The sequence below is a fragment of the Rattus rattus genome, chromosome 9 (assembly GCF_011064425.1).
Source record: "Rattus rattus isolate New Zealand chromosome 9, Rrattus_CSIRO_v1, whole genome shotgun sequence".
In the NCBI taxonomy this organism is placed as follows: Eukaryota; Metazoa; Chordata; class Mammalia; order Rodentia; family Muridae; genus Rattus; species Rattus rattus.
Window position 1 is genome coordinate 79051261 of NC_046162.1, and position 12809 is coordinate 79064069.

The 12809-nt window shown below is 43.3% G+C and overlaps 1 protein-coding gene across 1 annotated transcript in view; it reads left to right on the forward strand.

Annotated features, from left to right (window-relative positions):
- The first annotated feature begins 243 nt into the window (after positions 1-243).
- Positions 244-12809, forward strand: part of Abca6 (ATP binding cassette subfamily A member 6) — a 75918-nt gene continuing 63352 nt past the window's right edge. Inside the window, exons 1-6 of the mRNA XM_032912352.1 lie at positions 244-333; positions 2302-2506; positions 3441-3599; positions 5996-6099; positions 6913-7139; positions 10854-10995. Of these exons, the coding sequence (XP_032768243.1) occupies positions 244-333; positions 2302-2506; positions 3441-3599; positions 5996-6099; positions 6913-7139; positions 10854-10995 (927 nt within the window). The remainder of the gene's footprint in view (positions 334-2301; positions 2507-3440; positions 3600-5995; positions 6100-6912; positions 7140-10853; positions 10996-12809) is intronic.

Here is a 12809-nt window from a genome sequence, read left to right on the forward strand (position 1 = left end):
TGTTTCATTGTTGAAATGTGATGATAACCTTATCGCCGTCATCACTGGTCCCTCCACATAGCTTAAAGTGAATGCATTTGAGGTAAAACTTATTAATAAATCATTGTAATAATAGTCTACAACGTTGCCTCGCAGTTATTAAGTACAGCAAGCATTTGAGCCAGGAACAGAGTCAAGGGTTTTCCAACTCCACTTCTGTTTTTGGTTCCTTGTTTGTGCACTTAACGAGCAGGTATGGGGAGTATGAAGGAGTTGAGTGTGCGTCAGCAGACCCGAGTGCTTCTGCAGAAGAATCTGCTCAAGAAATGGCGGATGAAGAGAGAGAGCCTATTGGTAAGTGCAGACATCCTACCCTCCCCTCAGCCTTCTTTCCTTGCCTGAGTATTTCAAATATTACGGTTTAATCGGAAGACCATGTTTATTACTTTTGAGGTGGGTACTTCCCAGCTATGTTTGTTTGATTGAAAAACTCATATGGTACGGTCTATGACCAGTGCCACAGAATCACGAAGACCGAGGGTATTACATTTTTCAAAAAGGGGGATTCAGTTGTATGGTAAAGTTGTAGCAAAGGTCAAATCATCCTGTATTCTACAGTGGGGACCAAGACATAATCCAAAGTCAGTGAGTATGAACTGAGAGAAATTCGATGTCATTGTTCTTTATTCAAAACTATTGGATTTTTTATGTGAAGGTTATTTCCAAGGATTACAAAAGAATGACCGTGTCAGTTTGTGCTAAGCAGACGCTTTGAGAAGTGGCGAATAGTACCAATCTCAGTGGCTTCACGTGGGACAGATGTTCTGTGTTTACTACTTTTAGTACAGTCAGTATAGAAGAGAAGCAAGCGAGTGGGTCTAGGACTGTTTCCACTCGCCTAGGTACCCAGTTTCTTCATCTAGGCGCTGCCATCGCCTCTGATCGTGGTAACCTCTGCTGAGCTCCTCATGAGACGAAGCAGAAGGCTGAGGCACAGAGTGTAGTCAGTTAGGTCTACACAGCGGGCCTGGAGGTGGCGTGGACTACGTCTGCCTATTTTCCATAGAAAAGAACCCAGCCTTCGATTCCCACTTGTACCTAAGCGGATGCTCTAGTCAAAAACCTACAGGCTTCAATTCATTTATACTCTAAGAACTTAATGTGGTCACCTAAAAGAAATGAACGGACAGTGCCAGTATTTGGAAGTAAGTTCCAGAGATGAGGACGTAAGTGCTCTCTGTTCAGATAAAGTCGGGCATGAAGCTGAAACATTTATTAATGCGAGACTTCAACAGTATCTTCTCTTTCTACATTGTTTTGCTATTGCTTCATGGCTACTGTTTGTTTCCTATTTTGCCTGTGTGTTTGTCAGACTAGGGAGAGGTGTCCTTGGGTCTAGTGTTCTGGGATCATAGCAAGAAGGAAGAAATTATCATTGTTACACTGGAGAGTGTCTCCTATGAAGTTTCTACTAATTTCCTTTAGTTTTTTCTTTCTTTCGTTCATTCTTTTTTCTTTCTTTCTCCTTCCTTCCCCTCCTTTTTCCTTCCTCCCTCCTTCCCTTCCTCCCTCCGTTTCTCCTTCCTTCCCTTCCTTCTCTTCTTCTTCTTCTTCTTCTTCTTCTTCTTCTTCTTCTTCTTCTTCTTCTTCTTCTTCTTCTTCTTCTTCTTCTTCTTCTTCTTCTTCTTCTTCTTTTCTTCTGTCTTCTCTCTCTTTTTCTTCTTCTGTCTTCTCTCTTTGTGTCTCTCTCTCTGTCTCTCTCTCTCTCTCTCTCTCTCTCTCTCTCTCTCTCTCTCTCTTTTTTCCTTTTGAGACAGGGTTTCACTGTATAACAGAGCCCTGGCTGTCCTAACTTCCAGACTGGCCTCAAACTCATAAGCAATTCATCTGACTATATCTCCCTACTGCTAGGATTAAAGGCATGGGACACTATGCCCTGCTTGCATTTTCTTTTGTTCTTAATAAAAAAAATATGACAACTACCAAGAAGCATTGTGATTTGCCAGCATGAATTCCATGTGGAACATTTGTGCCTTATGTCTAGAATTGGCTTTCCAGTCGATCAAGATGTTCACACGATTAAGTGTTCCATTAAGTTTCCAGATGACTTCTGAAATCATTCGGTGACTTTAACGCACAACTTTAGATCAGAGAGTGACACGGGCGACTGCTACCTCAGAATGTGTCCTTCACAGAGTTTTCCCTGAAGAACGAAGGGCAACAAGAAACCAATTATATGGGGAAATTGAGTTTAGTGTTGACCGATTTGAAGAGAAATAAATCTAGGCTTATAATTTTCTCTCTTAAAAACCTGTCTTGTAGGAGTGGAGCATACCGGTTGTTATAGGACTGTATATGGGTCTGTTTTCCTATTTCAAAGAAAACAATCAGGTCCCAGAAGTCCCTCCTCAGGATCTTGGAAGCATAGATGAATTTAATGGCTCTTCTATAATGGTTGTATATACGCCAATCTCTAACGTAACCCAACAAATAATGAACAAAACCATAACTGCTCCAACTATGAAAGGTAAATATACCACCGAGAAACAAAGAATTAGTCCCATTGGTTTATGTTGTTTAAAAACTTGTGTACGTATCAGTTTAAAGTTCCAGTTAAATGTCCTTCTCATAGTTCAAGTATCAAGATACCATATAATCTACCTAGGCTTCCATGTTTCTCTCACAGCGAGATGTTAACTTTGCTCAGCTTGATAGGGGTTCAATTTATGGAAGCCTTTGTGTGTCCGGGAGCCTAGAACACAGCATTTTCAAAACAGCAACTTGAAGAAATGCGGCTCCTGCGAATCCGTGGGCCTTTAGCATGAATATGCAACGGTCAGGACTTATAGCTTGTTAAAATCTAAGTAATTAGATCACGGCTATCTAACAGTAAGGTCGTTAGCATGAACACTAAGTGTGTATGGTCTGACGGTGATATTCTTTCTGATACAGAGTATCGAATGCAAGACCTTTAAAGGTTATGGTTTTAAATTGACTCCATTTTGTAATCGAGGCAAAAAAAACCATTTGCTTCATTTATGAGCAACCCGGGTATAGTCTGGCCATTTATTCTTTAACATTCAATTCCTAACTAATAAAATCTCTGGTTTTTGCAGAATCCGTTGCCTTTGTTTCTGCGTAAGACTGAGGTCATGCAGTTGTTTTCGCTTCAGGCTGTATTCTTTAATCATCAGGGATATATTAATAACGATGATGATGGATTAATTACCCTTAGACTTCAGAGGCACGATTACTCCTCCCCCACCTCATCCATAACCTGTCTTATTAAAACATGTACTTCTCATGCACAACTGGACTCTTTGGAACAGGAGAGTAGTATTTTCTAGGCTGCTTGGTTTAGGTGAAAGTCTACCAAATGGTGGTTCTGCCTCATATTGCATTCTGTCGTGGTGGGATGCTCTCTAATCCAGTACAACTCTTTCCCTCTCACGACTCTGCAGGAACAAGAATTGTCGGGGTACCAAGTGAAAAGGACTTGGATGAAATGCTTCTGGATCATGTGCCACGAGCTTTTGGAATCGTATTTAATGACACTTTCTTTTACAAGTTAAAAGTGTATCTAATGTATGGAAATCCATTTCTGAAAGAGGACCTACTAGGTGACTTTTTAATATAAAATCCCATTGTGAGAGTCTTGGTTTTTGAAAAGAAGGAACAGGTAGGGTGGGGTGGGCACCTTCAATTTCCTGGGAGAGAGCAGGCTAACATTTTATCACTGCACTTGTATTTGGTGTAGAGGTGGATTCCAGAGCACTGCAGAATAATTCAGCACGTATCTTTTGAGCTCATGGGTCTAAGGGAATGATGGGTAGATCCCAATGTCAGATGAGGTTGTAGTTGAATATGAGAGGCAAGCACCAGATAATGAGGGCAAGGGATGGGACTTGCGTTTCTAATGCAGACCCAGGATTCTTTTTTTTTTTTTTTTTTTTTTTTTTTTTTTTTTAAAAATTTATTTATTTGTTTTATATAAGTACACTGTAGGCCTTCACATACCGAAAAGAGGCTGTCCCGGATCTTACTACAGATGGTTGCAAGCTACCATGTGGTTGCTGGGAGATTTGAACTTGGGACCTCTGGGAGAGCAGTCAGTGCTCTTAACCACTGAGCCATCTCTCCAGCCCCCAGACCCAGGATTCTTAATTGACTTTTTGGATTTGAGGAGTAGCTTTTAAATTGAGACCAAAGGAACAGAAAGTGTGAGGAACTGGAGATACGGTGTCCTAGTAGAACAAAGGTGTATGAAGGCGTCTTATCAAACGCTGGAGGAAAAGCCTGAAAAGCCACACCGTGTGAGGGGACAACGATTTTGCAGCCGCAGAAGGGTTAGGTCCCGTTTGGTATCTTGTAAACGAGACCGCAGATAGCCACTGAAGTAATTTAACTAAGGCAAGCCCATGGAAGGTTGTCCGTGAATAAAAGAGCACTCCTGATACAGCCCAGAGAATTTGAGGTGCAAGAAGCCCAGGGAGAATGGACTGAAATCAGACGGTTGCTTAGATGACAGCGGCGGCAGGGAAAGGTAGAAGGCTTGTGGGTTAAAAGACATGGAGGACATAGAATCGGCGCAATCTGTAGAACAGGTTCTTTAATGCTATTCACGTGCTGTGTGCAGAGACTGATACTATTCACGTGCCGTGTGCAGACGGATACTATTCACGTGCCGTGTGCAGACGGATACTATTCACGTGCCGTGTGCAGACGGATACTATTCACGTGCCGTGTGCAGACTGCTACTATTCACGTGCCGTGTGCAGACGGATACTATTCACGTGCCGTGTGCAGACGGATACTATTCACGTGCCGTGTGCAGACGGATACTATTCACGTGCCGTGTGCAGACCGATACTATTCACGTGCCGTGTGCAGACGGATACTATTCACGTGCCGTGTGCAGACTGATACTATTCACGTGCGGTGTGCAGACTACATATTCTTCAGCTGGTTCTTGCAGAATGCAGTGAACAGAAACCATGGGGCCCGTTTGAATTGTTCTCCTCAGAGGAGGGAGGATAAAGAAGATACACAAAGGAGATGAGAGGGTAGAGACTAGAGCTACTCTAGATATTTACGGTGACTAGGAAGCCCCCTCTGGGATGGAGTCATCTTTTCGTGAGAACAGGGTAAAGGGGCAATCGGTCTCTACAAATAAAACTGTCATAGATCTGTGAGTCTAGCTAAAGGTTTATCCAGAGACACTCAATTGCAGAGTCGAGGCTGTATTCAAATGCTACAGCGCAGGAGAGGCCAAACGAAACTATTGGGAAGATGGTTCCCGAGGACTTGCACAATATAGGTGGTGTCCTTCCCCATTTTCTGTTTCTCCCCCCCAGAAAGAGCTGTAGTCCTTTGTCTTAGTCATTCCGGGTCCGTGCAGTAGCTTGTCAGGAGTCCTCAAACATTGCCTCTCATTAAACATCTCCACTTTCTACACAGAGGGGTAGAAATAGTCATTTTACTATGATAATTAATTCCAGGTTATTTGGGGACAAAATTTCTTCTTATGCACATATCCCACTTTAGGTTTCTAGGTAGAGAATTGGGGATTGGTGGTGGTGGTGGTGGTGGTGGTGGTGGTGGTGGTGGTGGTGGTGGTGGTGGTGGTGGTGTGTGTTTTCGATATGGAAACCCCAAAGCCTTGTTTTTCGTCTCAGGAAGCTGGGTTATCTCTATCCCTAGTCTCGTGGTGTGTATCAGAGTAGCTGCTTCTTCTACACTACACACCCTTCCTCTTAACATGTCTGCCTCATCTCAAAAGTACTTCATTAGTTTCTTTTCTTGATTGCTTTGGTTGAGACAGGGTTATGACATACCCCAGGCTAGCCCAGAAGTTCATTATTCTCCTGCTTCCTGAGTACTAGGATGACAGACACACCACCATGCCTATCTTCCGTACGAGGTTAAGCATTCTGACTGGTGGAGTCTCTTCCCCTTCATGTTCTCTCCTTCTGCCTTCAGCCCATGATGATGGTGAGTCTTTTCCTTTTGCTTACAGCTCATTGCTGGGATACATATCCTCACGTTTTCTGTTCACTGACCAGATACTGGAAAAGAGGATTTGTGGCCTTACAAACCGCCATTAACGCGGCCATTATAGAAGTAAGTGCTTGACTGGAAAGTTCCGGTGGTTACTATAATTAGCTCCAGAGGGAGGCCATCGACGTGTCAATGAAAGATGATGTCCCGGTTTATTTGACTGGCAGTAACGATTCGCCATGGCTGGGCAACCCATAAAGAATCCACAGCTACTTTTCATAGCTCTCAGGTCTGGCGCATGTGTGGTTAGGCCTCAACAAGCTAGTGTCTCACGCCTGTCACAGCCTAGCGGTCTTTCCATGGCCGAAGGGATGAAAGGGCAAAGAGGAGAAGAACACTGTGTTCTCACTTGGCAGAGGAGTGAAAGGGCAAGTGGCACACTAGGACATACTTGCCAAGCTTTTGATGAGTCACTCATCTCTCCACGAGGGCGGGCGAGGCTCCGTGACTTACGTCCCTAAACATCCTACCTCTAACATCGAACTGGATGAAGCTTCCACATGCATTGTGGCGGGGAGGGGGGTCGGTGGGCACCCAAATTAGCAGTAATGTAGGCTTCAGATTGTGTGACAGAATTTTTACACCCCCTCATTTATAGTTTCCTTTTCTTTTTGTTATTTTATTTATTTACATTTCAGTCATTGTCCTCCCCCCTTTTGGTTCCCCCCTCCCACAGTTCCTCTTCTCATTCCTCCTCCCACTTGCCTAGTTCTGCAATGCTTCACAGAAACCTGCAAGCCAGCACACCCAGTTCCCTCTACTGTGTTACGGGACTGCAGCATTCCAGCCAGGAAACTGACATAGAGCATCCTCCAGGGCCCATTCCAGCTTCATCAAACTGTGTACCCTTTAATTTCCCTTTGCTTTTGTCTTCAGGTCACAACAAAGCACCCTGTGATGGAGGAGTTAATGTCCGTCAACGCGTTCAATATGAAGACCTTACCTTTTATTTCTAAAGACATTTTTCAATATGAAATTTTTATCTTGTTCTGCTTGCTCTATTTCTCCTCGTTCATCTATTTTTCATCACGCAGCGTTACTAAAGAGAGAAAGCACTCTAAGGAGTTCATGAAAGTAATGGGTCTACAAGACTCTGCATTCTGGTGAGTCCGAGAGAGAGAGAGAGAGAGAGAGAGAGAGAGAGAGAGAGACAGAGAGAGACAGAGAGACAGAGAGAGACAGAGAGAGAGAGAGACAGAGAGACAGAGAGAGAGAGAGACAGAGAGAGACAGAGAAAGAAAGAGACAGAGAAAGAGAGAGACAGAGAGGGAGAGAGAGAGAGAGAGAAAGAGAGAGAGACAGAGAGACAGAGAGACAGAGAGACAGAGAGACAGAGAGACAGAGAGACAGAGAGACAGAGAGACAGAGAGACAGAGAGACAGAGAGACAGAGACAGAGAGACAGACAGAGAGAGAAAGACGAGAGAGAGAATGACACACAGAGAGAGGCAGGAGACAGAGAGAGACAGAGAAAGAACACACACACACACACACAGAGACAGAGAGACAGAGAGACAGAGAGACAGACAGAGAGAGACAGAGAAAGAGAGAGAGAGAGAGAGAGAGAGAGAGAGAGAGAGAGAAGAGAGAGAGAGAGAGGAGAGGGAGAGAGACAGAGAAAGAGAGAGACAGAGACACACAGAGAGAGACAGAGGGAGACAAAGACAGAGAGACAGAGAGACAGACAGAGAGAGAAAGAGAGAGAGAGGGGGGACAGGATCACAAAACAACAGAAGTGTTATTGTTTTACAATGCCACGGTTTGAATTTGACAGGGGGCTACTTGCCGGCTCTCACTATTAGATTTAGGTGTTGTTAAATCTTCCATGGAAGACAGGTGGGGCTCACCCAGTATGATTCTGGTGTTGGCTTTTTCCTTTGCAACCCCGAGGCTCGAGGCTCTGTCACCAAGGCTGGAGATGAGGAAAGTAAGGCAGTTAGTTGCCCAGTGTCGGGGAGACAAAGGATGCTAGGGCCAGGCCTCAGTGCTGGAGAGAGCCTGGTTGGCATTTCTGCCTGATCTAGTTGTCAGCTGCCTTCTCCACACTTCCTCGTGTGAGGAAAGCAGCCTTGTAAAGTGGATATGGTGTTCATGGATGTGGCCCACCATGGGTGTTTTGAAGCATGTAAATGCTGTGTGTTAAATGAGGCAATAACATCAGGACATAGCATCTAGGCTGGTGGGTAGGGAGGATTTAACAGGACTTGAATTATACACTAATATTTGTACCTTGCCTTACCCCACAAACACTTCAAAGTAATTTTGAGATACATGTATACGTTTGTGTGTGTACATGGACACATCGAATCTATGTGTTCGTGACATAATAAAGGTGAGTACTTTTCATAGAAATAAAGGCTTATGAAAATAGTGAGAGTTTAGGTGACAGAAATGAAAACGATGTAACGTCTAGACTCCTCAAAGGCAAGCCACAGAATTTGGTATCAGTGACAAAATGTATATTGCCAGGCGTAAAGGAAAACCACATGTGTATTTTAGCTCAGAAGAGACACGCCATGGTTTTCTATTGATTCTTAAGGGATAACTCTCGGTATATTACTCAGATCAAGAAAGCATTTGGTTGGGCAGACAGTGCAGGGTGTGTAATCTTAGCCTTGGGTGGGTGGACAAAGGAAGATGGGGAGCTTCTGAGCTGTCTGAGATGTATGGAGACCCTGAGACCCTTCATAAACCAAAGCCAATGTATACTCAAACAAACACCACTTAAAACATATGTGAACCAAAGACCTCTTCCCCAAACACCCAAACTATGTGTATGAAATGGTAAAACTTCATTGACAGGATGAATCACTGTTTATTGACCAATTTAGCCACTCCTATAGTCCCTGAAGTAAAATTTTGGTCCAGAAGCCAAAGATAATCTTAATTTTAATGTATGTGGATTGGGAGATAGAAAAGAAGGAAGGCATGTCTTTAAAAAGTGAAAATTTTTTTGTGCGTGTGTTGGAGCATTGGGAATGGCAATTCCCTGCCGTTCAGGAGGGAAGAGAGACAACAACTTCCATAGAAGGGTCTCCTTTCAGTTCAAGGCAAGCCATAGTGAGATGCCCAGAGATGCCCACCTTAAATTAGGGAGGCACCAGCAGGCTGGCGTGAAATCCAAGGAGACACTGGAATTCCGATGCTGATTTTATTTTCCCGATGATTCTTAGCATGCATATAAATTAAGACCTGGAAAAATGATATATATACATCCTTAGCACTAGGACAGAAGATACTTTGGAAGCATCTTTCCCAAGTGTCAGACATCTTTCGGAAATGAATATGACTTTTATTAACGCCATGATACAGCATGTGCACTTTTTCCAAAGAGAGAAGATTTTGTATAAGTTTATTAATATTGTCTCCCCTAATCCACCCCTATAGCTAGTTCCCTTCTCAAGTAATTAGTTTAATGCCTTTATTTCATAATTCTCGTACACTCTGTTGTCTTCAATTAGACCTTAAAGCAGCGTCTTCTGTACTTTGGAAGAAAATTTACAGACTATGTTACACCTTTCAAGAATGCTGATGTGTCTAGCACAGCCCAATTCATTATGTTGATATAAGATTAAAAACCAAAAGTAGTAAGTAAATCCAGCTAAGCATGTTTTACTGGGGTGCAGGCTGCCAAGCACGCATCTTCTGCCGCACTCTGCAGGAGAGGCCCTCTTGTTAGTTGTGTGGTTTTAAGCAGGAGCAAGAACTCTGGGCAGAATGGACACCTGCGGTTACATTTGCATCTTGCTAAGGGTTTATTTTGTCACATTCCGCGTGCCCTTTAGCTAGCAAGAGGGACTTTATGATGGGACTCGTGTACCCTTAGAGTCCCGTCTCATCTAATGCATGTTGTTCTTTAGTGTCTTGGAAAAAATAATGTGAACACCAACACATATAAAGCAAAGTAACAGAATTGTGTTAAGATTCAAAGGTGCTCCATGCCTTATATCCACGTGGGTGAGGAAACGATGGGGTTAGGAGACATGGGACGGCACCCGTGTAGTTGCGGATTTTCCGTTTCCTGGGAAGAAGAGAGTGGTGGCGTTGCCTGCAGAGGTCCCCAAGCTTTCCATGCTTCTAGAGGCCTTTGATTGACATCAGACCGGCCATCAGTTAGTTCTTAAGTCTCCTTCCAGCCCAGCTTTGCACTTAGGGTCATGTGGTAATATCTAAAAAAACTGATGGCATCCACTTTAATTCAATCATTTCCCTTAAGCGAGATATTCTCCCACATCTCACATTAAAAACAGATCTAATAAAATTTCGTTGTGTCATTTATCATGGGAAGGAAAATAGGGAGCAACTGTCTAATTTCAGAACACTAGAATACGTTAATATAACAAAATCCCCTAAGCCTGTTTATAACAGATAATGCTGATGGAAAAAGGCAAGTTACCTATCATACCTACAGCATGCAACATACGGTTTATACAATGCTCACAGTATCTGTGCAATACATGCATGTGGATGCCTGGCCCTCAGGCACCAGCAAGGCCATCCATAGTCTCTTAATCGGTTGTGACATTCATTGGTTGGTGCCACGCTAATATTTGGTACCTGCCATTACTGCGTGGTGATGGCCATCAGAATGCCTTGGAATCCTAAGCAGGACGATTGGTGGGGGGAACGGGGTGGGAAGGGGGAGGAAGATGGAGAATTGTGCTGCTGGAGAGCACACACAGTGTACTTGTGTAATGATATCAATATCATAGTTAATAAACCACATACCAGAGTAATAGGATTGGACAATGCTTTGGCAGATTTGAAGATTTTTTTTTGTAAGGCTAACTAACTCAGATGCCTTTTGTCTTTGTTTAGGCTGTCCTGGGGCTTAATCTATGTTGGCTTCATCTTTATTTTTTCTGTATTCATCGCCGTTATCATAACATCTACCAGGATCATAGTGATGACTGGTTTCCTCGTCATATTTACACTGTTCTTCTTGTATGGACTATCCGTGGTAAGTGTGCGCCTTTACTGCCACTGTCTACACGGTAGATCTTAGCTGTGTGTAGCAAACATTAATTCTCCAGAGTGTTAGGAAGACACTTCAATCATGTCCGGTGTGTGTTTGTGTGTGTGTGAATACTGTGTATGTGTGTGTTTGTGTGTGTGAATACTGTGTATGTGTGTTTGTGTGTGTGAATACTGTGTGTTTGTGTGTGTGAATACTGTGTGTGTGTATGTGTGCACACACATGTGTTTGCTTGAGAAAATGCCAGTGACTATAAGAAACAGGCCTCTCTGTTTTCACACACATCTTGTAATGAAATGATGCATCAAAGTTTTTTTTTAATAAAAATCTTTTAATTGAGTTATTTCAGAATCTTAATTCTGAAACTTTTAATGATATTGAACGATTTAAAAAAAAAAAACAGCTTGCTAAGCTACTACTACCATTCTTCAAATTTGCTATTTATTTTATCATGGCGACCTGGAACACTGGTCTCATGCAGCTAAGTTTTAAATTTTATGCCAGTATTTTCAGTAGACCTAAGTGGGAAAAAAGACGCATTAATATGCAGGGTTAAAGGAAGGAAAACCTGAAGGGTCCGGGTTTCTATTCCTGCACAAACATCACGACCAAGAAGCAAGGGGAGGAAAGGGTTTATTCAGCTCACACATTCACATTGCTGTTCATCACCAAAGGAAGTCAGGACTGGAATTCGCTCAGGGTAGGAACTTGTAAACAGGAGCTAACGCAGAAGCCATGGAGGAACGCTGCTTATTGGCTTGCTTCCCCTGGCTTGCTCAGCTTGTGTTGTAGAACCCAGGACCAACAAGCAGCCTAGGGATGGCACCACTCACCAATGGGCAGGGCCCTCCTCCCTCGATCACTAATTGAGAAAATGCCTTACAGCTGGATCTCATGGAGGTATTTCCTTTCTCTCTGATAACTCCAGCTTGTGTCAAGTTGACACACAAAACCAGCCAGTGCAACAGTATTCAACCAGTTTGTGGACAGGTTTGATTATAGTCATTTAAAGTAACTCTCTTATCATTGGGAAAGGCCATTATGAAGGATTAAACTTCACGGAGGTGTTATTCTAATTGCCTTGTATATCTCTCATTATAAATTAGACATAAGCAAGGGATGTTAAAGACTCACACTGTATCTTGTTATTCTTGTCCCCCCATCTTTCATTTATTGAAGATAGACCCTTTTCTCATAAAACATATCCTGATTATAGTTTCCGCTCCCTCTTCTCCTTCCAGTCTCTCCCCACCTCTTGCAGATCCACTCCCTTTCTGTCTCTCATTAGAAGAGAACAGGGCTTCTTAGAATTAGCAACTGAACATGACAAATTAAAATATTACAAGACAAGCAAAAACCATCGTATCAAAGTTGGACATAGTAGGAGGAAGAGTCTTAAGAGTCAGAGAGCCGTTCATGCTCACAGCCAGAAGTCCCATGAAGATACTAAGCTACAAGCGGATGCTTGTATTACCTGGTGCGGACCCATGAAGGTCCTTGTGCTTCTTGCTCTGTTCTGTGAGCTCATACGCTGACAGCTTAGTTGATTCACAGGGCTTTGTTCTCCTGATGCCCTCCTTGGGTTCTTACAATCTTTTTGCCTCCTTTACTGTGGGATTCCCTGAGCTCTGGGGGTGGGAGTTTGCTGGGGACCTCCCATTTAGACTCTCAGAATAATGTTGGCTGTTGGTCTCTGCCTCTGTGCCCATCTGCTGCTGGAGGAAGACTCTTTGATGATGACTGGATAAGACACTGACTAACCTATTCTATTTCCCCCTCCCAGGGATAGCCATACATCC